Here is a 23,887-nt window from a genome sequence, read left to right as displayed (position 1 = left end):
CCGATATCTCTGTAAGTGCACTCATTTCTTGTGGCGCCATCAGATAACACCATCAAAGAAGAAAGAGTTTAGATGTAGTTTGCAGTTTTGCTGGGCGGCTCATCCAGTGATGTATCTCTGCTGGCCAATCAACAGCTGCTGTCTGCTTACATCAAGATGGGCCCCTCGGAGCAGTTCACTTAACCACAAACAAGGTGGTCCCATGAACTGGGCTACGTGAGGTAGACTAAGTTCTGCTGAAGCCTGTTAATCAGTCGTTTTATCAAAATGAGGTGCGCTGAAACACACAAATATGTAAAACGTACAGGATAGCGGCCCTCGAGGACCAGGATTGGAAATGAGTGGTTTATAGTTGTTTACATTGGATTTTAAAAGTTACTTTGGGAAATAAGATTCCACATGAAGCATCTGTTGCAAAATGAAATGTGTTGAGAACCAGCTGAAGTAACTGTGATGGAAAATTAATGTGGAAAAAAATACATTTGAGTTACATCATTCATTTCTCTGACAGGTTAAAAAATATATAATTTTGCAACTAAGTTTCGAATGAAACATTTCTTGTCTTGTGTATACATAATTAGAGCTTTTTATCAAGAGATTAATCTAATGTAAATGACAGCAGTGTAAAGGTTTATAAAGTGGGGGTTTCATGAACCTCTATGTAACTAGTTGTTTAGGATGGAAGTCAGCTCTGGTTCTAGTTGGGCTCAGATTGGTTGCTAGCTCCACTGTCTTGCTAAAAACCTCTGACTTTTCTAACTGATGATTCTATCAAAGTGTATACTGCAGGTTAGATACTGACTACAATAAAACCCCATCAAAACACCACTTCAGAAGCAGCCAAATGAAAAATATATATATATATTAAAATAAGTAAAGACATTCAGTGTGATTTTTTTTTTATTGTGCATTTCAACTGCATAGAAAAGATGACCACATACGCAGAAGTTGAGGTTTTTCAAACAATTTTATTCATATTTTTATGATAACAACTAAAAACTGTTTGCTTTTATTACTTGATGTTCGTTATCGAGTTAATTTAGAGCAAAACAACCACAAATCAAAGCTTTATAAATGTCATCAGCTTAAATAGTCCTTAGTGCTCGGTGATAGCACACATTAAGGTGGCGGTGGTTAACGTTGCTCAGTGCAGCACTAACATGGCACTCTGAGAGCATTAGCATGCTAATTTGTTTTGCTTATGGCACATCTGTGCCAAAGTGCCGCCTCACAAAACAGCTGAAGTGTCATTCAAATCAAATACAGTCTAAATGGCACAAGCAATCATCCACTCCTGCTTAAGAAGCGCAAGTTTTAAAAGCAAATACTCCAGAGGAAATTTGTTCTCGTGTATGCGTGGACAATGTAGGTCTTAGACGGTCATTGCTCAAGAAGTCAGAACTCTTATTCTCTTAAATAATCCAGAGGTGTCATGAAGCTCGCTCCGCCTGATCTTACGCAGTGTTGGGATAAGCAGACACATGACACAATGTTGCAAACAGAAACAGTGAAATAAAACAATAAAAATGACACCAGGAAATTCAATTAAGTTTTAGCTGAAAGCATCTGATAAGTTTATGGAAATTAAAGTTTTATGTAAATCAGCCGTCTGTCTGGCACAGAGCCAGATCACAAGGGAGCTGCGTTATGCTGAATTTAAATTAGGTGCCTGAGAAAACTCGGCAGCATGAAAATATTATCACAGAATCTGAAGTGTGTTGTATATTTGGGAGGCTGGGGAGGGAGCGGCTCTCCAGTTATTAAAAAATGAATTATAACCGAACTCAGTAGTTATTACGTTACTCCTCCAACACCTCTGTAGTAAGGCGATCCATGCTCAAAACATCTGGCACCGAGATTGGCCATTCATCACCAGGATTTATTCCTTTATTTCAACAATTCTCATCTCATCTTTCGTTAAGTGCAAAAGTAGTGTGTGAGCTGTAACAGGATGTGCTGCAGATCTGAGAGCAGTTCTATCCATAAAGCACACTGACATCTTGTGGACAGAAAGAGTACAACACAGGAAGAGTCTGCATTATGCAATTACAGTATTAATGCTTCGTCTCATCTTAGAAAACTACAAGTGAGGATGTACTTTTGTAGTTTTCTGTAACGTTAATAAACTTTATTAGGCATTTGACAATAAATTACATGTAAAGATTTTAGTACGTTTGTGCTTAGTCATGCTGTACAGGGTTATACATAAAATAAAAATGAGTTATCATAGACTCACACTAACATTAATCCTCAAAAAGAGACATTAGTGAAACTTCTCTGCTCTGTAAAAAGATGATAGTCTCACTGTTCAAAGCTTTTACTAATGAGTTGATAAAAAGTGTCCATGGAGGGATAAGGCACAGGAAGAGCTGGATACCAGTGAGCTTTTATAGCTGCCCGAGGACAGATGCTACCTTGAAAGCGTGGAGCTGGCACAGGATTGGCTGGAGGACGTTGTGACACCACTGAGCTGAGAGAAACCACTCTGACAAGACTCCAGACTGGTCATGGATCCCCTTGAAAAAGGAAAAAAAAAAAATCATTTCAAACCTTTAAATAACTATAGGGGAGAAAGCAGGTATGAAATCAGCTAAATCAAAACATTTTAGAGCGTCTGCATAACTGCAGTTAAAGAAAACCAGGATTCAACCAGGGGCATAAAGCTCTGCATTTATAAATAAACTGACCTGAAGTCATGGGAAGCCAGCACTTCAGTGTAATACATAATCTTGCACTTGTGGGAAGAGACCTGCAGGGAGGCCAGAACATCATCAACACGAGGCAGGCTGGAGGCAGCACAGGCTGCGGCGCTGTGGAAGCGCCACTGGAGGATGTAGAAGCCAGGCCAGCGTGTTATATGGGAGCCCTGTGAAAAAAAAAAAAAGTCAATATATATTCTGCAAGCTGAACCATTTCCAAGCTCTGCCTCAAAGACAAGTAAGCAGTTTGAATATACAGAGTCTAAATTACACATTTGTGATGGTCTAACCTGCACACTTTCTCCCTCTCTGCAGATGAGGGCCTTTTCCACCCTGCTGTAGTCCTGGCCCAGCACCCAGCTTCTATCAATCAGCTGAGCATTTACACCCCCAAGGGAAGCGATGCCATGAGCTCCCAGAGCGTCTCTTTTAGGAGGCTGTGGAGCCCTTTTGGAGTGATAAATATTAAACATCACATCTCCTTTAGACACGTCAAAGTCCCACGTGATGACAGAGGAGGCCTCTGTGATCTCAATCAGCACCTGTACAGGAGACAGGACACAGACGAGTGGGCTTCGGCTGTGATGTGCATTATTTCCCAGCTGGTGGCAGCCTAACCTAGAGCATTAAATCAGTTTATTTTTAACCAACAACAATCAGGGTAGCCTTAGTCAAACCATACCTCATATGGAGCTCCTTTAAAGACGCTGGCACTCTTATAGATGGAGTCGGTCAAGAAGCCGTTTTCTTCACTCTCCAGCTCCTCTGCAGTTCTATACAGAGATTTAGGGACCGTACCTCCTTCTGGGATGTCACACTGGAGAGAATGAATATTTGGACAAGTCTTAATATGTAATATTTGTGCAGATGTGATGGCTTGTTTGACAGTAACATTTGTAAAAAAAAATTAAAAAAGATAAAGTGTTTTGCATGCAATAGTTGTTCAAGGCTGCTCTCTGTCTGTAGCTGAATTACTTCCCCACTTAATGAAAAATATTTCAGAGAAAACTCGTCGAGGCCAGCCACATAATTACAGTAAAAGCATGTCATGCAAAATAACCGGTGACGAGATGACGTGAAGGTCATGCTACAGACAGTGAAGGGTTTAAAGGCTGTCATTTCAAATGAGCGTTTCAAAATATTCTCGGGTTTAAAGAGGGTGGTTTTCTAACTGCTTCAAAAAGTTCAATTGGCTTAACCTTCTGGTTGTCCTTGGGTCAAAATAACCCGGTTTTGTTTTTTTAAACTGGCCTTAGGTCGCTTTGACTCAAGGACAAGAGGAGGGTTAAAGCTAACATTTATGATTATAAAGGCTGCTTAACTAATGAAGAGCAACTAAAAGTCAAAGCATTTGTTCGTTGACCTGCTCATGTGTTTATTCATTCTGCTCCAACCCAAGAAGACGTGCCACAGAACGACAGACACAAGCTTCTTATTCATCCCTTCCTCACCACAGCCCAACACACAGTGAGGAGCGTGGCTGGCATGTGTCAGTGCCTTCTGCATGAGTGAGGAGCGTTACACGGCATGTCGACCAGGCGTCAAGCACTTCCTGTAACCCTGACTCAAAAATACTTGTGTTGCTGACAAATCAGTCACGAGTAATCTAAAAATGCTTTCAAAACAAAAACATAACTTATCAAAGGCTAAAATTTGACAATTTTGGATTTAAGGTGGAGCTACATGTTTTAAAGTTTTAAACAATGTCAACTAAATAATGAAAAATGTAGTTGTGCATAATAATAATAATAATAATACTAGAGAAATTTCATTTCCTGTGAAAATACAATGTGAATGCTATGAAGAACTTGCTAAAATCAGCTGAAATCACCTAAAAAACATGCTGAAATGTAGCTGAAATGGAAGAAAGTTAGCAGAAGAAAGCAGAAAGAAGACATTTGTATAATTAGGTTTAAATAAGCAGAAATGAGCATAAAAATTAGTAAATTAGCTTTAAAAAAAGAAGATGAATTTAGCAACCAAAAAAAAGTAGCTGAAAAGGCTGAAAGAAGCTTAAACTAACAGATGGAAGTGGAAGGAGCTGAATTGAGCTCAGAAAAATGTGGAATTAGCTTAAAAAGTTAAATTTAGCACAAAAACAACTAAATAGTATCTGAAAAAAAAAATGCTGAAACTAGCAGAAAAAAAGCTGAAATGAGCATAACAAGCTGAAATTAGCAGAAATGAGTTAATTAGGCAGAAAGTAGCAGAAGTTACTATGAAAAACTTGAATTTATCTGAAAACAGCTGAAATTAGCTAAAAAATGCTATAAAAAAGGAGCTGAAAAGGTAGAACAAGCTTAAATTAGCAGAAGAAAGCACAAAGAACATGTTTGCTGAAAAAAGTGGAAATAAGCGCAAAAAAGTGGAAATTATCTGAAAAAATACGAAATGGCAAAAAACAGCTGAAAATTAACTAAAAAAGCAGAAAGAAGCTTAAACTACAAGAAGGAAGTGGAAAGAGTACATTTTTGCTGAATTAGGATGAAAAAAGTTGAAATGAGCGCAAAAAATCTGTAATTAGCCAAACAAGCAAAAATTTGCACAAAACAGATAAATAGTAACTGAAATAACAGAAAAAGCTGAAACTTGCAGAGATTAGCTTAAAGGAACGTAAGCTGAAATTAGCAGAAAAAAGTTAGAAGAAGCACAAAAATGTTGTACTTAGCAGAAAGGATCTAAAAGGAGCACAGAACAGCTGAAAAAAAAAAAAAAAAAAAAAAAAACAGCTGACATTTGCTGAAAGTAGCTGAAAAAAGTTTAAATTTGCACAAGGAAGCTGAAAGAGGCTGAACCAGAACAAAATGTGCAAGGAGCAGTAAAAGGTTGTAAACAGATCTAAAGATTTGAAGGATGTAAAATGAGCTCACTTCATTTTCAATGAGAAAAAAATTGGCAGAAAAGGCTAAATATATCAAAAAGCTAAAGTTGCACCAATAGCAAAAGCCATAGCACCTTTTTCCTGAACGAGCTGAACATTTTGATATACGATTTGTTGAAATAGAACTAAAATTGTGGAACGAGAAAGATGCTGAAAAATGTACAGAAGAAAAATGGATGGCAATAGTGTGAATGTTTATGAAACATTCACACAATGAAAATGCATAGAACTTCACATCCTACGGCTGAGCTGCATTAAAACGAGATGTGATTCTGGAAATTACAGTACGCACTCAGGAACACATTAGAAAATTACTGAATTAACACAGACAACTACTTAACCTACAAAACAAGTTAAAAGTTTATCAAGCAAAGACAAAACTAAGTTTAAAACCATGATACGAACCCTTGCTGCTCTGAGTCACAGCTTATTTAAGGTGGACTGATAAGACGTGGAAAACGGTTTTGTTGTCTGGCAAATAAGTGTGAATATCTTGATCAAATCATAAATACTGGAGCTATGTGTATTTTCATAGTGCAGGTAAAATATCGAGAGATGGATAAGTGCACAAAGAACATGTAATTTTCAGATCTATAAATGTAATAATACTGAAATACTGTATATATTCAGATTAGGGTTTTATTTCAGCAAGACATGGCAAAACAACATTTGAAGTGTCTGAAACCTTAAATCACAAATAAACACGAGATAAATTTGTTAATTAGATTTACAAGAAATTAGCATTACCATGCAGTTCCCTCCAAGGAAGTCAGGGATGATGTCTCTGTCTATATAGTCCACCAGTCCTCCTGGACCCTGGTAGTCGTTTCCAGCGTAAACGAGGAACTTTTTCCGCGTGTTCTCATTAATCAGGGGGCTGACCTGGAAACAAGAAGCCAACGCTCATCAGAATATGGAAGAAACAGCGGGGTCACTCATTATGAACTCTGCAAATCAATTCGTAGCCCATGAATTATTCATAAAGGAGGAATATAAATATGTTGATGGTGTTTTGTAACCCATTCTCTATGGTCATTTGTAATTTCAGTATCCAACAATCACGATTTGGATGAATCTTTCTCAAATCCTGGAAATAACTTCAATCATTGGTAAAATGTAGTTCTATTTTGCTTGAGCCGTGAGCCATTTTTGCCGTAGTTCATCATTGCATACTTGTGTGCATAAACTCCAATTCATCTGCATTTATTTGTTTAATGCTTTTATTATTCTGCTCAACTGCACATTTGCTTCGACTGTAATCAAATGTCTCCCATGAGACAACGTCTTGGCATATTTTACTGCTATAATTATCTTGCTAGAAAAACTGATAAACTCTCAAATCAAAAATTATCTGGACTCATTTAACATCTTACCTCTCAATCAATCTGGTTTCAGGAAACAACACAGCACAACGACTGCTTCACTGAAGGTTTTTAAATGACATCGTTGGAGCATTGGATGCTAAGGATTATTGTGCTGCACTTTTCTTAGACCTGTCTAAAGCTTTTGACACTGTGGATCATAACATCTTGTGTCATAAGCTCTCAGAAATCGGTTTCTCAGATCACACCATTGGTTGGTTCGCTAACTATCTCTCAGACTGGAGGTAATGTGTTCAACATAATGGTACTTCATCCAGTTATTTAACAGTCAACAATGGTGTACCACAAGGCTCAGTCTTAGGACCCAGCCTCTTTACAATCTACATAAGAAACGTAGGTTAAAGCATCCCTGATGCATCCATACATTTCTATGCTGATGACACAGTTGTTTATTGTCGAACTAAAACAGTTGCTAAGGCTCTCCAGCTTTTGCAATTCGCCTTTGACATCATCCAGTCAAATTTGTTCCACCTCAAACTTGTCTGAAATGCCAGTAAAACCAAAGGGATGCTTTTTTCAAACAGGATGTCAGTCCCATCAGTTCTTCCTCTGATTTTATCCTCAAATGGTGTCCCAATCGAGTTGGTCAATTCCTACAAATATTTGGGTATCTTGGTCGACTCACATCTCTCCTTTAAGCTTCATGTGGAAAACCTAGTAAGGAAACTGAAAGTTAAATTGGATTTCTTTTCAGAAATAGATCCTGTCTAACTCTGAACGCTAGGAAACACTAGGAAACGCCTTGTAACTGCGACTTTCCTTCCCTCCAATGACTACGGTGACATTATCTATATGAACGTTCCTACAGGGCAGCCGGCTTGGGACACGAAAGTCCCAGGTTTGATCCCCGGTCACTGCATACCTCGTGGTGTCTCTGGGCTACACACCTTATCCCCAAAATGCCCCCCGGTGCTTTCAATAGCTGCCCACTGCACCACCTGGTGTTGGATGGGTTAAATGCAGAGACTAATTTCACCATTGTATGGAAACATAAAGTGATGACAATGTGATGGCATTATTATTATTATATTAAGATTCATAACTGGCTGCAACTACCGTACCCATCATTGCACCCTGTATTCACTGGTTAAGTGAATAAATGGTAAATGGACTGTACTTATATAGCACCTTTCTATCTTATTTCAAGATACTCAAAGCACTTTTACACTACAATCTGTGTCCTCATTTACCCATTCATACAGCACTAAACTAGATCTCTACAAAGCTAATTGAACAAATAATTCTAAAGAGACTAATCAGTGCTTTAGATCACATTCAGACACTGATGGGACACACATCAGAGGCTATGAGGGGTTCAGTGTCTTGCCCATGGACACTTCAGCATGTGACTGCTGGCGGATTCGAACCCCCAACTCTCGCATTGGAGGACGACTGCTCTAACCACAAAGCCGCCATCATTAACCTCACACAGACTCTCCCACTGATGGATTTTCATCTTTAAATCACTTCTTGGTCTGCTGCCTTCATACAACTCCTCCTACATGTCTCTGTGTGAGCGCAGCTACAAGTGCACTCTGAGGACATTATTACCTGCAGTGTTCCCTCAGTGCAAACTGAACTAGGCAAAAATGCCTTCTCCTACTCCGCTCCTGCTTCCTGGAATATCTTGCAAAAAGATCTGAAGCTCTTGACCTTGACCTCTCTAAGTGACTTTAAACTTCTGTTAAGTTCCTGGCAAAAACCAAAGCAGACTAGGGCATTAACAGAGTACTCGAGTAATCTACACATTGATTGCTAGGACATCTATCGAGGTTAAAAATGTAATGTCGAGTAGCCGTAGTGACGTCATATTATGTGACCGCCGTATGACCGTAGGGGGCGGTGTTGCCCTGTTGCAGGTCACAGAGTACAGTGTAACACCGGGTCCAATCCACCGAACCAGAAACAGCTTCCTCTGACCTTGTTTCACAAACAAAAAGCAAAAAATATTAATCTCTAAACCTATAAAAAAAAATCTATAAACATATTAATCTCTAAAACTAAACTTAATGCGCACCACAGCTGGCGGTGGTACGGGGTGGTCGACCCCCCCCCCCCCCCCGTTTTTGACGTGCTTTGTGTTTCTTCACGTTTGCAGTTTAATAATAATAATAATAACTAATAGTTTAGTTTTTTCTGTGACTTATTTGCAGTATGATAAATGGTAGGAGCATAACATACGCTCCCAATGTTTTGTTGGTCCTTTTTTTTTGTAAATAATTACCTTTTTTTGCGGTTTTATTTATTTATTTATTTTTGTATCTTGAGATCTATGACGTCATCAAATACTCGAGTTCTACTCGGGTTTTATTATGTTAATGTCGAGTTTAAAAATTATATACTCGTTCAACCCCTAATGCAGACATGCTCCTGTTTTTAGTTTTCTAAATCGCCTTATAATCTAGCTGTTTTTTTTTTTTTTTGTACTATTCCTCTTGATTGTCCTTTTGGTTGCCATTTTGTTTTGATTTGTTAAAAAAGAAGAAGAGAGAAACAAATTTGTATGCCTATTTTACTTCATTGCTTTATTCACTGTTGTCATCGTTTTTTTGTTAAGAAATCAGGTCTCTCTTGTAAATGAGTCCTCGAGGCTCAATGGGATAAACCTGTCTAAATAAAGATTGAATGAATTTTTATTTGTCAATATTTAATTTCTCTGCTTTTCATCTTGCTCCTTCCTTTTTTGTCAGTTGCTTCAATCTGCAATGTAGTACCCATTTATTCTAAATTCTTATTAATGCATTTTGTGTTTTTACTTTACAACTTGATAAATTATTCCACCTATCAAATTGACAAAGGAAAGCAAATTAAAGCAACCAGAGGTGTTCGTTCTCACCAAAGTCCACAGAACTGGAAATACCCTGGGCGCACGCAGTATGAGAAGGTGACCCAGAGTCTCGGGGTAGTTGGCCTCCACCACCTCGATGATCCTCAGAAGAGCCTTTACTCCAGGTCTCCACAGGTGGCGCATGTTTAGACCCTCTAGATCCACCAGACACATCCAACAGCTGGCCAACACAATAAATTAGACTTTATGCACGTACACGTACATCCAGATCCTCAACAAACAATGAGACAACGAATAATTAACAGAAATAATTATTTAGGCACCTTATGGGTCGACCAAAAACTCTGGTGTTCTCCTCACAGCGCCTCAGTCCCTCCTCGTTGATGGAAAGGACCTGTTTCATAGAAAAGAAGCTGCAGCATTAATGCCACTGAACATTATAGATTAAAATAAAATGTTTTGCATGTGGTCATAATACCTGTCTTAAGAGCGCTTCCACTCCCAAGGCCCGCACCAAACCCTTTGTGTCCATTTGACCCAGACGCAGGACATACAGGGGACGTCCATCTAAACAAACAGTTAACACAGGTGTAGTGACGTACATGAGGTACGTGTCACTTGTTGTATGACACAATATATGAATTATATATGCATACAATATTCACGAGTTCTTCATTTTTCTGACTGTAAATGCCGTGCATTGAATTTAACAGAAATGTGAACGAGAGACGTTATTTATCTTTGACCCATCAAATGAATGGAATCATTTATTTTCAAAATCAAAGTTTAACATCAAACATTTACATTAATTTGGCAAAATATGAAAATAATAACAGACAGTTTCACAGAAAATGAACTTCAAATCACTCGGCGGTGATTTGAGGACTTTGCTTCAGATATTCCTAAAAATATCTGTACTGGTTTATGAGAGAGAAGAGTTTAAGATTAAATTGAGATTTATCTTACAGAGGAAATGTGTGAGGGAATTTAATCTGTTTGACCAGAAGTTGCACGCTCCGTCAGATCTCCAGCCTGTCCACGGTACACTTTAGTCGAAGAAGAGGCCGTTACCTGATTGATGATAGATCAGCTCAGTAAGAATCCTTTTTCAACTGATATCAGCGTCTCCGTTGAAAACAGCTAAAATCCTCGAAGAGTCGTGCGTGGTTAGTTCAAAACAGAATTATAATCCCAAAACCTCTGGATTCTTCATTGCTCTGAAACTTTCAGAACCGGCTGCACTCTCAATCTGCTCATTCTGTTGGACTATCGGACCTGTTGTCAGCCCTCATTCCAACATCTCTCAGAACTCTCATTCTCTTGGAATTCTGGAATTCTTAATTCTTCTCATTCTCCCAGACTCTCAATCTAACTTGAACTGGGGAGTTGCCACATTTTATTTGGGTCGACTTCCTGTTCAATTTAGAGCTTTCTGATTCGTGGAAGGACCAGAAAGAGGAGTGGTTTTTGACGTAAGGTGTTTATCAACAGTCGAGGTCAGAGAATGAAACTTGTTTAACATACAGAAAAGATTATTGCAGAAGCAGCAGACTTTCTGGAGTCTACTCTTGTAATCTTCTGAAAAAGTTTAAACATGACATTTCTTCTTCAGTAAACATTTTAGTTGACCGAAGACCAACCTTTCACATACTTACGACAGCTTGCTCATTTCAGACAGGAAATCAAGAAAGGCATATTCAGGTGATTTCTTCTCTGAATGAGGAACAAAAATCATTACTTACTGTTTATGTAAAATAAAAATTAGTAGTTCTTTTCAACCTGTAAAGCATTGAGTGAACTAACACAATTTGATTATCAAAACATTTGTAAGACAGTAATGATTATAAAGAATTGTCTTTTCTGCTTGATTAATTCAAGAAAGAAAGTTCATCAGATGGCCCAGACTTATTCAGATCAATGAAAATAACAGTCTCTGTCCATCTGGTAGATTTGAGGTCAGATCAGGTTCACTACACAGGCGAGACCAAAACATTTTAAAATGAGGGAACTCACTCTCTGCACAAGAACGTAATGACTTGTCTTTTCACAAAGTTTACAGGGATCTGTTCATATTTAATATTCCAAGCAGTGATACAAAATTGATTTTTTTTCCCCCAATATTGGCTAGATATTTTTAGCCAACATCAAATCAGCTGTTCTTTAGTTTAAAAAAAAAAAAGTTTTATCATTTTAGTCCAAAGTTTATTGACCAATGAAAAAATATTGTGATCTAAAACATGGCTTCTTATATTTGAATAAATTCAGGAATCCAGCAGTCATTCATTAAATGCATTTTAAGTAATTTAAAAAAGTACTCAAACTGTGCTTTTTTTCACGTTTTTCAGTTTTCAACATAAAAGAGCAGCACACATGTAATCCACTTTTAATGTGAATGTTGGTTTATCTGAGTTTTTATCCAACTACAACATCTGACTTTGCATTGCCATGATTTTCTACTCAAGAAGTTAAAACATTTTCAATTATCAAATACACTGGGAAAACTTGAAAACTTTTACAACACGAGGGCTCAAAAAACACCATAAAGCAGAATGAATCAGTGAAACCCAAACATTTCTGAGACAACATGAGGAAAAAAAACAAAGTCTCAATTTTGGCTTGTTGTTTTAATTCCTTCAATGCTTATTGATGCATTGTGGTATTTTAACACAGTCAGCTCAACAAAACTCACACTGACATTGTTCTTGAAAGACAGATCAGTACCAACAGTCCACGGTGGATGAAGGAAATGATGCTACTTCAGAACAGGAATTCCTGTCAAAAGTGTGGTAGTGTGAACTGTGAATTTATTAAATTTGTGTGTGTGCATGCAGCACTTGTGTTACATTTGGATTTATTTGGATTTAACGTTGTACCTTTAGGGTGCATTCACACCAGCCCTGTTTAGTCCGCTTTAATCGAACTCTAGCTCGTTTTCCTAGAAAGTCCGGTTCGTTTAGGGATGTGTGAACGCACCATCGAACTCTGTCACAGAACAAAAAGGCGAACTCTGGCCCGGGCTAAAACCTAGGTCTCGGTCCAGTAGAAGCAAACTCCAGCACGGTTCGAGTACAGTGCGAATGTAAACAGACCGGGCCCCGCTCCACAGGGTAAACAAACACGCATTTCTCTTACCTCATATGGAGCCGTCAGCTGCCTTGTGTGAAAATCAATATTCTCCATGGTCTTCTGTCTCATCTTCTGCTCATGCCAAGTCCATTTTTGAAAAATGACAAAATATAACTCCTAAAACTGATAAAACTTGATGCCACTTCATATTTATTTTTATTTACAGAAGAAGAAGAAGATGTGTCTTCAGAGGTTTTTGTGTCGTTTCTCTCAGTAGTTCTTGGTGCAGCGCCCCCACAGGCGAGCGGGGGAATAGGTTGGTTCAACAGGTTGACTCGACTGCACAGTGCAGTGTGAATGCAAACTCACCAGCTCAAATGTAAACAAAAGCTCATGAATATTGGTCCTGAATCGAACCGAGTCTACCGGACTATCTGGTGTGAAAACGACCTTAATCTCAAAACTGGCACATCCCTGGAAACAAAGAGTGGAAAGGATTCGGGTATCTCAATCCATCCGTTAAAGACAGGTGCTTTGAGCAATGCTAGTTCAGACAGGGAAAGGTGCTGCTTTAGTGTTTCTTTAACTAAAATATGCAGAACTATTCATTAGGACCCTTGAAAATACTTTCACCTGGTTAACGAACTGCTTCGTCTTTTAAACTGTGACTTTGTTAATGAGCTGCTCTGTTAGAGAAGCAATGACTCATTTTCAAACATTATGACAGAAGATGCTCAAACTTTACAAAGATTAATTAACAGTCCAGTTTCAACAAAGGTGGACTAAATTCAATTCAGTTTATTTATATAGTGCCAAGTCACAATATAAGTCATCTCAGGGCACTGAACAGAAACATTCATATATAAAAAATAATAATTTAACATTATTTATCTGAGGAGCAGACTGCTTTGATTTCAACTCCATCACAGAACTCTCATCTTGAGCAAACACGAAGGCGACAGTGGAAAAATTCCCTCATGAGGAAGAAACCTTTAACAGAATCAGGCTCAGGACAAGCGTCCATCTACTTCGATCAGCTGGGTTTGGTAGGAACAGATACACAATGGCAGGTTGAGAATCACATGTTAAGATAGAAATAGTATCAAATGAAAATTAAAATTATTCAATTTTTCCACAAGAGAGGAGCCTGATAACTAGACAAATACAGAAGACTGAAACCTTCCACCTTTTTGTTCAAAGCGACCTTCTCACTTTCAGTATACTGTACTTTATATTTTGTAATAACTCAGTACCTCTGTCGTGGTGGTGCCACCCTCCAGTGTAATAGTCCAGGAGCAGTTGTGGGCGCTCCCATGTGTTTAACAGCAAATCCACCTGGTGCTGCTTCCTCCAGGTCAGTGACTGGCACAAAAACTCCCTGGCCTTGTCCAGGTTGAAATCTCTGGCTTTGAGGAAGCGCAGCACATGCTGATCCTTTGGAATCTGTACACAAAGAATGAGAATGAAAACAAAGTTATTGATAAATAAACGTGTACAAAAAATCCTAAATGATATGCTTCTTTTAACCTATGAAGGGAAACTACTAAAGCAAAGAGCAGAACAAAAGATTGCACGTTTTGTTTTGCAGATAAGGATAGACTGTACACAACTAAAACTGTGTATATGCGACCTTGCCCTTGTGGGTTTCCTGGAGCCACTGGCGAAGTCGAATAAGACAGCTCTCCTGCAGAGGCGTTAAATCACCTAGGTAACGTCTGATGTAGTCTGCATCCAACTTGTCTACAATTACAAACACATTCGCAGAACAGTTACCACATACATGCAGCAAATATACTTCAGATAACTCAACAAACATGGTATGCATACTATTGTTTGTCCTCACTGACAAAACTGATGTGAAATTTTATCCATTTCGTTTAAAAACAAGATTTATTTCACTAATGAGTCATTTTCATTATAAACTGCACCTATTCTTTAAGTTGTTTCAGCTTCAGTGAGAACAAGTGAGCACATACTGACCGTCAGGAGAACCAACAACGAGCTCTGTGGAACTGGTCAGGTTTTTACTGCGCAGTCCATCTTTGGTACTGTTCACTGGGATGCTTCTGGTAGGGGAGGGGGCTGGCAGCTGATGCTTTGTAGTGACACAGCAGGATTCTGCAGTGGGGGTCCAGCGAGGTATGTAAGTTACTCCTTCTTCCTCCATCTCGCTGAGGTAGTGCTCAATTATTTCTTTACCCTGAATCGATCAACATAAGACACTTTTAGTATATTAATAAATCACCTTACAGTCTACGAACATACTGAAAGCTAATGCAAATCTCACAAAATGTAATTCATATACCAACCTTTTTAATACTACTAGCATACAATTTTGTTGCTATTTTCTCTGCTGTGCTTTCAAAACCAAAGAAAGACTTTATATCCAGACTAGCTGTCTGTTCAAAACAAGTCCAGTCCTCATTTTCTGGATGAACCTGTCCAGAAGGAAAACAAAAGTAAAATGAACTTTGTTTCAACTCTATGTGAATTTTGCTTTTTATATATAAAAAAGAAAATACAAACAACAGCTCAGCTGGTGCATTTTTAGATATTTAATTTGCACAGTACAAATTGTATTTTAACACAGTATTGGGCTTTCATAGTTTATATGATGTACTGTAAATTAATTTGTTTATTTCAGTCAGGCTGCTATATCACATCCAGCAGAAATTATAACTGCAGTGAGAAGACATTTTGAGCAAGTGACATAAACCTGACTTTAAAACACCTTGTGACATTAGCAGTTTGCTACCGCTCAGTGTAATTTGTTTTCCTTTTAAGAGGAGCCATTGTGATATTTAAAGAGCATGAGGCATTGTGAAAAAAATATTACACAATAAAATGTTAAACGATTAGGAAATGATGACTGGAGCAACCAGTCACCCTGTTAGTCTCTGAGGTTTACCGTATAGCTGCAGCACTCACGGACAAACACTCGGTTAGAAAAAGTCTCATTGTGGACGACGATGTGAAGTGTCCTGTCCCTGCGGTTTAAGGTGTTTGTCTGAATGAAGTACAGATAGTCGACACCAGCAATCTAAATACAGAAAAAAAAAAACTATTAGTTTGCTGAATTTTTTGGGAGCAGATATTTTCATTGAACATTTTGAATGATAGTGGTGCTACACTGTTTTAATGTTTTATGCACTGAGTTAAAGTGGTTAGCTACAAAATACCACCTGATTGCCAACTTTAATATTAAAGCAAACTTTAGCAGTTTTTATGGGCATTCCTATTTCTGTTCATTAGAACTAATCCAATGACCTAATGGCATTTGTTCGGAAAAGGGTCCAAAGAGAGGTACCCGTTTGAGAAGTCGTGGGGCATCAACATCAATTGTGCATCGTCTTTCAGTCAACACCAAAGAACCGTCATGGCTCTGACTCTGGCTCACGATCTCACTGTCCACAAACACCGGGATCAGCGGGCACTTTGGGAACCTCCTCACATAAGCCTGAAAGGACGAAATGACATAAGAAAACAGATTATTTTGTACTGCAGCAGCGTGCATCTGCACCTTGTGTCACACTTTGTCCTTGTTCTCTGTGAGCTCTCTGTTTGCACAGGAAAGCTGCACAGTTGTGCCGTTACAATCAAGTCATGCGTTTGTCAAACAAGTTGCTGACTGAAACGAGCAGTGACATCCAACTTCTTTTCCAGGTGAGGACACACTTAGCAGTTTATTTAAAAGCATTATAAAGTTTTATGGTTCGTGCACACCGACAACCTGGAGCTGTGTTCGCTTTTACAAGCAATGATTGCTCTGTTTACGTTTTAGTTTTTCAATGCCCACAGCACATGATCGACTGCTCAGACCAATGTAAGCAGGGATCACTTGTCAATACTGAATCTGAAATAAGAGCTGCATATCCCAAAGCTCTGAGCTGTGCAGAATCTGAAGACTAGCAGATAAGAAACAACCAAAGGCAAGACAAAAGTAAACCTTCATGGTGTGGAGACACATCTCTGTTGCATCCTCATTTCAAACGTTTGTTTTATGGAGATGTAGAATTTTTGTTTGCATTTCATTTTAAAGTAGCATTTTACATGCAAAATACTATTAGGGTTTTACAAGTTTTTGTTTGAGTCAAAATTGTCAGTTATTTTACTGAAACTAAGTCTAGACTGCTTTTCTTTCCAATTAGCATAGTCTTCAATAATATATGACGCATCCAAACTGCACAGCTAAAAAGCAACTCCACACACAAAAAAATAAATTATTCACAGAGAAAATGATTGGGAAATGTTCGCCTGGTTAATATGCAGCATTGGTTGTGCTGTGTGATTGATGCAAGGTGCAACAAAAACAATATGTGCTACTGGCTGAAGACAAATTGAATTATTTGTTCTGTGTTTACTTGACTTTCAAGCCTAAAAAAAAATAAAACAAATAAGTGGCTTTAAAACAACAAAAGTTAATTTTTTAATCTTCCAAAGTCAGTAAACACCAGAAACTTTATGGAAGTCACGCACACACAAAACAACAGCACTGTTAGTATTTTACTCTATTTTATTTCAAATTGTTTTATCAAATATCATAGTATTTATTCAGATATTTTAGAATGATTATAACTACACAAGAGTCGACCTATTTTGTGAAAAATATATAAAAGTTCATCTTGTTCACTCAACCTTTACAAGGCAAAGAAAGGTGGTGTGAAATGGACGGCAGTGATGTCACTGGGTGGACATCCAGTAGTGTCCAGGACACTGATGAGGGCTGTCAGCTGGAGTAATAACTGTCAGTGGCAGGATTAGCCAAAGGCTAATGAGAAAGCTTAAAGATTAATGGGGGCAACAGTCTGTGGTAGACTCCGGTCAACTGGATTCTTTCCTTTATGCTGCCGAGACCTGAATCTTTTCAGAGCTGATATTAGTTTTTACAAAGGGGTCTATTTCAAGACCCCTTCAATAACTCAACGTGACAATAATTTCAGAGCTGATCTTTCTTGGAAAGGCATCAAAATCACCCTTTTGTGAATGTGAAGCATAAATTATATAGTATCATCTTTGATTAGCAGCCAAGTGCTAAAGTAGCAACAGACTAAAGTCTCACGAAACAAACCAGGGACATTACATAAGCTTTTAGATTAATGTATTACAGGAACAAGAAACAAAACACAGAGAGCAAACTACTAAATGGGTTGAAATTAAAACCCTTCTCTTGGAAATCCACATTTACTTTCTGACAGCTCTACTTTTGCTTTGCTCAGAGATTGTGTTCTGAAAACTTTGATTTGAAGGTAGTAGCTGAATAGAGGGAAAAAAATGAGGATAATAATGGAAAAATGTTCCTCTTAAAATAAAAATAAAAAACTGCAAAGAAAAGCCGGGGTTAGACATGGTAAAAAATATTTAGTCTGAAAGCATTTTTCCTCTCCAAGTCTTTCAATAATGTTGTTGTGTAATGAGAATTCATTGTGAGTTTCACAAGAAAAGCTGGAGAACTTTTTCCTGATGAACTCTGTTGGCCTTTTCTTATCTCAATCGTACACCATTTACTGTTGGACAGCTTTCCTGCAGACAGAAAACGATCAGTTCAGCAGATAGGACATATTCTGTAACCTACAGTTGACTTCAGTCAAATCATTCTTTGAAGAAATGCAGATCGCTCGCTGCTATTCCTGCTAGTTTTAGATTTAGTTTATGTTGAGAAATTACAAAGTTGTAGGGTTTTTTTGGGTAGCAGTGATCTCATATCATGCTCATTTTGTGTTGAAGAGGACTCTTTACTAGATCAAGTTTTAGCTCAATATCTCAAGTAGGATCTGTTAAACTGACCAAGTTGTAGACATTGTAGCGTTCTCTAGGCTCAGTTAGCTGGGGAAGTCATCTCGAATACGATTGACTCCTAAAGTTAATCAGCTGTAGATAGATGCTTATCCAGAATTATTTTCTGAAAGTTATAATAAATGTGGCTCATAGGATTTTTTTATTTTGGGTAAAACACAATTGTGTTGACTCAAACTGCTAATGCTAGTTTCAAGCAAAGCTCTTACACAATGAGTAGCATTTGATGTGCGTGTTGTGGATGACTCTTAGCTACAAACACACCACACTTTAGCTTAATATCGGTTAAGCCATTGTTGTGTGTGTTTTTTTAATTAAGGTCAGTGGATGTGGCAGCCATCTTGAACTGAGCTGACTCCAAAAGTCAATCAGTTGAAAAACATGATCTTCACCTTCACCTTTTACCATTCATAATCCAAGCACTACTTAGCAACAGCCTTTTAGAAAAGTTTATTTTTCCCACATGTACACATATAACTCTTGCATGGATATTTAACCAGCTCCAAGTTCAACACATTTACAGCTACTGATGATCCCGGAAGAAGAGGTTGCACACACTTCATGTAGATGTTGAAGCTCATTTACCATCTGTGGACAATGAATTGTGCTAGTTGAACCCAACACTGTATGAGCAATGACGGCCCTGGTATTAAAGTGCACCACTCACCGCCATGACTAACTCAAACGGATGCTTGTAGACCCGAACAGGAGACTGGTAGTGCTGCACCATCGTTGAAGCTCAGCAAACTGTTAAATTACAGAGATAAGTTAGCGCCGAACAGTTCGCTTTGTCGTGTGTTTCTATTAAAAAAACACTGAAATAAATAAAGTTCGCTACGAAGAAGAATGAGGGAAAACACAGCTAAAACCTTGGTGCTGTTAGCTAGTACAGAATGTTTGTTCCAGCACGTCACGCGCGTTAAGAAGAAAACAAACAAAACTTACGTAAAACTCTTAACTTTATCCGAAAGGTTTTTTTTTTTTTTCTCGCCTCACTGAACTTTCCCAGTCCTCAGTGTATACTTAATGTCTCGGAGAAGAAGACAGAGTTTGTACGTTTCGCCATTAATCAAGTTAAAGGGGGAAAGATTACGCAGAAATTCGCCGTCTGTCTGTCGCGAGCAAAAAACACAGACCGTTAACTCCGCCTCTTTTTGGACAAACCGGATGTGACGTTCATATAAACAAAAAAATTTTTAGCTCGAAGGCAGCTACGTTTTTTACTTATTTTTATTTTATTTTTATTTTTTAAGAACAACAATTTACAAACAAACCAATGCAAACAATGCTATTGCAAAGTAACAATTAGATTTCACAGGTTGGGTTGTTCAAAAATATAAAATAACAAGGAGCAAGCATAAAAAGTTTTACATCAAATCAAAGCTTTTAATCAAATTATAAAGTTGCTGAGCAGATTTACTTTTAACACATCGTACCGTTTTGATTTATATTCTATTTCTTTATTCAATATTCTATTTTTGATTTGGTGCTCTATAAATAAACTGAATTGAAGTGAATATTCTCTTAAAACAACCTCTCAATTTGTAATTGACAGCATAACATCAACTTTTTTGGAAGTGCCACAAGTGGATGATCACTAAAATGCTTGATATGTCATTAAATAAATAATAATAATTAAATAATCTAAATGTGACTGAGTTTGAGATGAAGATCTGCATTTACATACTTGATTATTTACTTTATACTTATTACAGCATTACAGGCAGATAATATTTTATGTTTTAATATCTTAAAACTTGACATTATAATTTGCACTCGTATGAGTTACCTTGAAATGTCCCTTTTGAAGGTTGAATGAATAAGTCCTTTTTGAAAAACTTCAAGATAAATGTACAGTATTACTGCTGGAAAATATGTTTGGTTCAGGTGGAAATAAAGATTGACACCATCCCACTTGAAGAAAATATGACCTAGATTGCCTGCTGAGAGCTGTGTATTTTGAATTTTTATTTTTCTATATCCGCATGTATTTATAGGCATGGAAAGCTCCTCTGAATGATCAAATTTAACCCATTTCTGTCATGGTCTGTGGATTGTTACGATCATGGGTTGTTGTTATTCTCTTTTTTTTAAAAAAAACATTGTTAACTTGAGTTCAGTGTTTTGCATTTCTAACATTTTTTTCCTACTCTGGAAAGTTACCCCTTCAGGCTCTCACTCTAACTTTCTGCTCTTTTCACTCCCCTGCTTTAGTTTTACCTTTCTTTTGCTCCTCAATGCATGTAATAGTTAATTTTTGAATGTAGCATGAAGCTGCACTGCTCTAACTATGACCCCTGACCTGGGCCGGATTTTAGCAGGGGTTTACCAGGGCTGCAGCCCGGGGCCCCAGCATTTTGGGGGCCCCGAAGGATGTTTTATGTTTTTGTGAATGGATAGTGTCAGAATTTAATCAATGACTATGATGATTTTGACAACTGTAGTGAACTAAGCCTCAGGTCAAATCTGGCCCTGAGGGCCTTTCTGGGACAAGAACTGTTATTTCATTGATTTAAGTCCAGAAACACAAAATTAAGTTCATCCAGAGACTTTCTAAGTGTCCTGCACTGATCAATTGAAAGAACACTCTCTTTTTTATTATCATTACTATTTTACAAATGTTTTGATAATCAAAGTGTGTTTAGTTCAAACCATTTTAAATGTTGAATTGAACTACTTATTTTAAATCAACTGTGAAACAGTATTAATGATTTTTAATCCTCATTCAAAGTAGAAATCTAGTTAAATGTCTGTTACAGAGTAATTATTCATTTTCTTGATCTTCTGTCTGAAATGAGCAAGTGTAAGTCGGTCAAACGTCGGAGACAAACGCAAACAAGTTTGTTGGAACAAACTGTCATGTTTTTAAATCCTCTCAGACGTAAATAGAGAAGCTGGCACCTGTTTCCTCCCAACTCGCCTAAACATTTCTCTTCTCTGTCTCAAAAACATTTTCTGTCTGTTCCAAAACATTTTTCTGTTTTTCTGACTTCTAGTGACCTCTTACGTCACAAAAACACACCCCTTGTTGGCTTTTTCAGCCAATCAAGACTTCCCAAATGAACCGGAAACAGAACTCTTTAAATGTCGACACTTCCTAGTTCCAACCAGCGCGGTGGGAGAGCAGTTCAGTTCGGAGAGCAGAACCGAACAGAAAAGTTGCTGGAGAGAACAGGAGGTTCCAGACATGATCCGAAGTTCTTCCGAGTCTCGTGGGAATTATGGAATCTTCCACATCTGAGTGGAACTCTGACGGACTTACTCCTCATGCGTACCGAGATGAAACTGGGTTCGAATGGAGAGTGCCGTTCTGATACAGACACATATTCCCTCATCCACATTTTCTCTCAATTTAAACTCCCTTCATTTCCCATCTTTAAAACTCTTCTATCTTGCCAGTAATCATCCAGATATTTTCAGAAATGTCTGTTGGTTTAAAGTTGCAAGGGAAACCATGGCCGTATGGTTTCCTAATTGTAAAGCTTGCTAACTAAGCTATGTTGTTGTTGAAATCAATGTTGCCAAATTAATGTAAATGTTTGATGTTAAACTTTGATTCTGTTAATAAATGACCGCATGCATTTTGATGGGTCAAAGAAAATTAACGTCTCACGTTACATTTAATTATTCAATGCACGATAGAATTCAGTCCAGAAAAATGAAAGAATCCGTTTAATTTATGGATAATATATCACAGATATATGTTCCTCTACACAGCACCGATGAAAAATGTTCCAATTTGTTCTGGCAAACGTCCATCTTGAATGCTTGCTTGTTATTGGTCCACTTTTGACGTATCTTACGCAATGGGGAGGAGCGTCAGGGAATATTATTTTACAATGGCGGACAACAGAAAATATGACAGCGAAGCTGAGCTGCGAAAAAGAAACTGCAGGACATCTTCCCAAATGTGGATATTGCTTTCAGGCTTTACCTGACATTTCCTGTCACAAATGCAAGTGGTGAGCGATCATTCTCCAAGCTTAAAATAGTTAAAAACAGACTCAGATCCACAATGGGACAGGAAAGACTGAACCATTTGACTCTCATGTCTATTGAGAGTGATCTAGTGAGAAAGCTGGACTTCAGTGATCTTGTCAAGGAATTTGTAGCAAAAAAATCCAGAAAAGTGGGCAACTTTTCAAATTTCATATCAGACTAAGGCTTAAATGTCTGATAACCCTTTCACTCATTACTGAAAGGGCTTGGTATTACTGCTTAGGGCAGTGATGTCCAAACTTTTTGACATGAGGGCTAAAATTGTTATGTTGAAAGAACTTTGGGGCTGTAAAATAATTTGAAAACAAACTTGGTCATTTTTAAAGTTTATCTGCTAAATTAAAGTAAAAATTAAAATGATTGTAGATACAAGACAAAGATTTTGCATGTCTGCATTATGAGACAGGCTCAAAGTTTCTAACTTTTCAGGGTTCAGTATTGTTTTCTTATTTGGGTTACATGGTTTGTGTTTGGGCAGCACGGTGGCGCAACTGGTAGAGCTGCTGCCTCTCAGCGAGCAGGTCCTTGGTTCAAACCCCGGTCCAGGGGCCTTTCTGGGTGGAGTTTGCATGTTCTCTCCGTGCATGCGTGGGTTTTCTCCGGGTGCTACGGTTTCCTCCCACAGACCAAAAACACGCATGTTAGGCTGATTGGTAACTCTAAATTGTCCCTAGGTGTGAGTGAGAGAGTGAATGGTTGTTTGTCTCGTTTGTCTCTATGTGGCCCTGTGATGGACTTGCGACCCGTCCAGGGTGTACCCTGCCCCTCGCACAATGATTGCTGGACATGGGCACCAGCGACCCCCGTGACCCAAAATGGATCAAACGGGTAAAGAAAATGGATGGATGGATGGATGGTTTGTGTTTGAGTAAATGTAGGTTGTGTTTGTGGTTCTAGTTCCTCCAAATAAGATGAATGCAGAAGTGTCATTAATAAATGGAAATCTGTATTTTGTTCTACATATTTTTCAAGATGTTCTCTATAAAAATCTTGGTCTAGAAGATGAAAATTGTTCATTTGCACCCACCTCTGCTTTTATTGAGAACAGAGGGCTGTACAAAATCATAGAATATGAAAAAAAACTAGAATATGATGCAAGCATGGGTTACATGGTTGATGCAAGCATCATATTCTAGTTTCAACCCCAACATGTGGTTTAGTCTTTCTAGAAAAGAGTTCAGAGTTGTTTGTAGTTTGTGACAACTGGCTTATTAAAGTTGTAAGTTGTGCAAACTTACTGTTCGGTCATTTTCTGCTCATCCTCTAAAACAAAACAAAC

General features: G+C 38.0%; 1 protein-coding gene across 1 annotated transcript; it reads right to left on the bottom strand.

Annotated features, from left to right (window-relative positions):
- Positions 1-2,360: 2,360 nt before the first annotated feature.
- On the bottom strand, positions 2,361-19,741 carry LOC119422180 (SEC14-like protein 1). Its single transcript, XM_037689540.1, has 16 exons — positions 19,555-19,741; positions 19,277-19,356; positions 16,124-16,273; positions 15,725-15,856; positions 15,126-15,254; positions 14,797-15,016; positions 14,447-14,556; positions 14,070-14,259; positions 10,229-10,317; positions 10,074-10,144; positions 9,799-9,970; positions 6,328-6,462; positions 3,382-3,516; positions 2,990-3,241; positions 2,688-2,866; positions 2,361-2,516 (listed from the first exon to the last, which is right to left on the bottom strand). Exons 2-16 carry the CDS (start codon positions 19,337-19,339, stop codon positions 2,411-2,413), a joined length of 2,133 nt encoding a protein of 710 aa, XP_037545468.1. The 5' UTR covers positions 19,340-19,356; positions 19,555-19,741; the 3' UTR covers positions 2,361-2,410.
- Between the last annotated feature and the right edge of the window lie 4,146 nt (positions 19,742-23,887).

The sequence above is a fragment of the Nematolebias whitei genome, chromosome 15, assembly GCF_014905685.2.
Source record: "Nematolebias whitei isolate Nwh7 chromosome 15, NemWhi1, whole genome shotgun sequence".
In the NCBI taxonomy this organism is placed as follows: domain Eukaryota; kingdom Metazoa; phylum Chordata; class Actinopteri; order Cyprinodontiformes; family Rivulidae; genus Nematolebias; species Nematolebias whitei.
The sequence above is the reverse complement of the archived record's forward strand: the minus strand, read 5'-3'. Positions and strand labels throughout refer to the sequence as shown.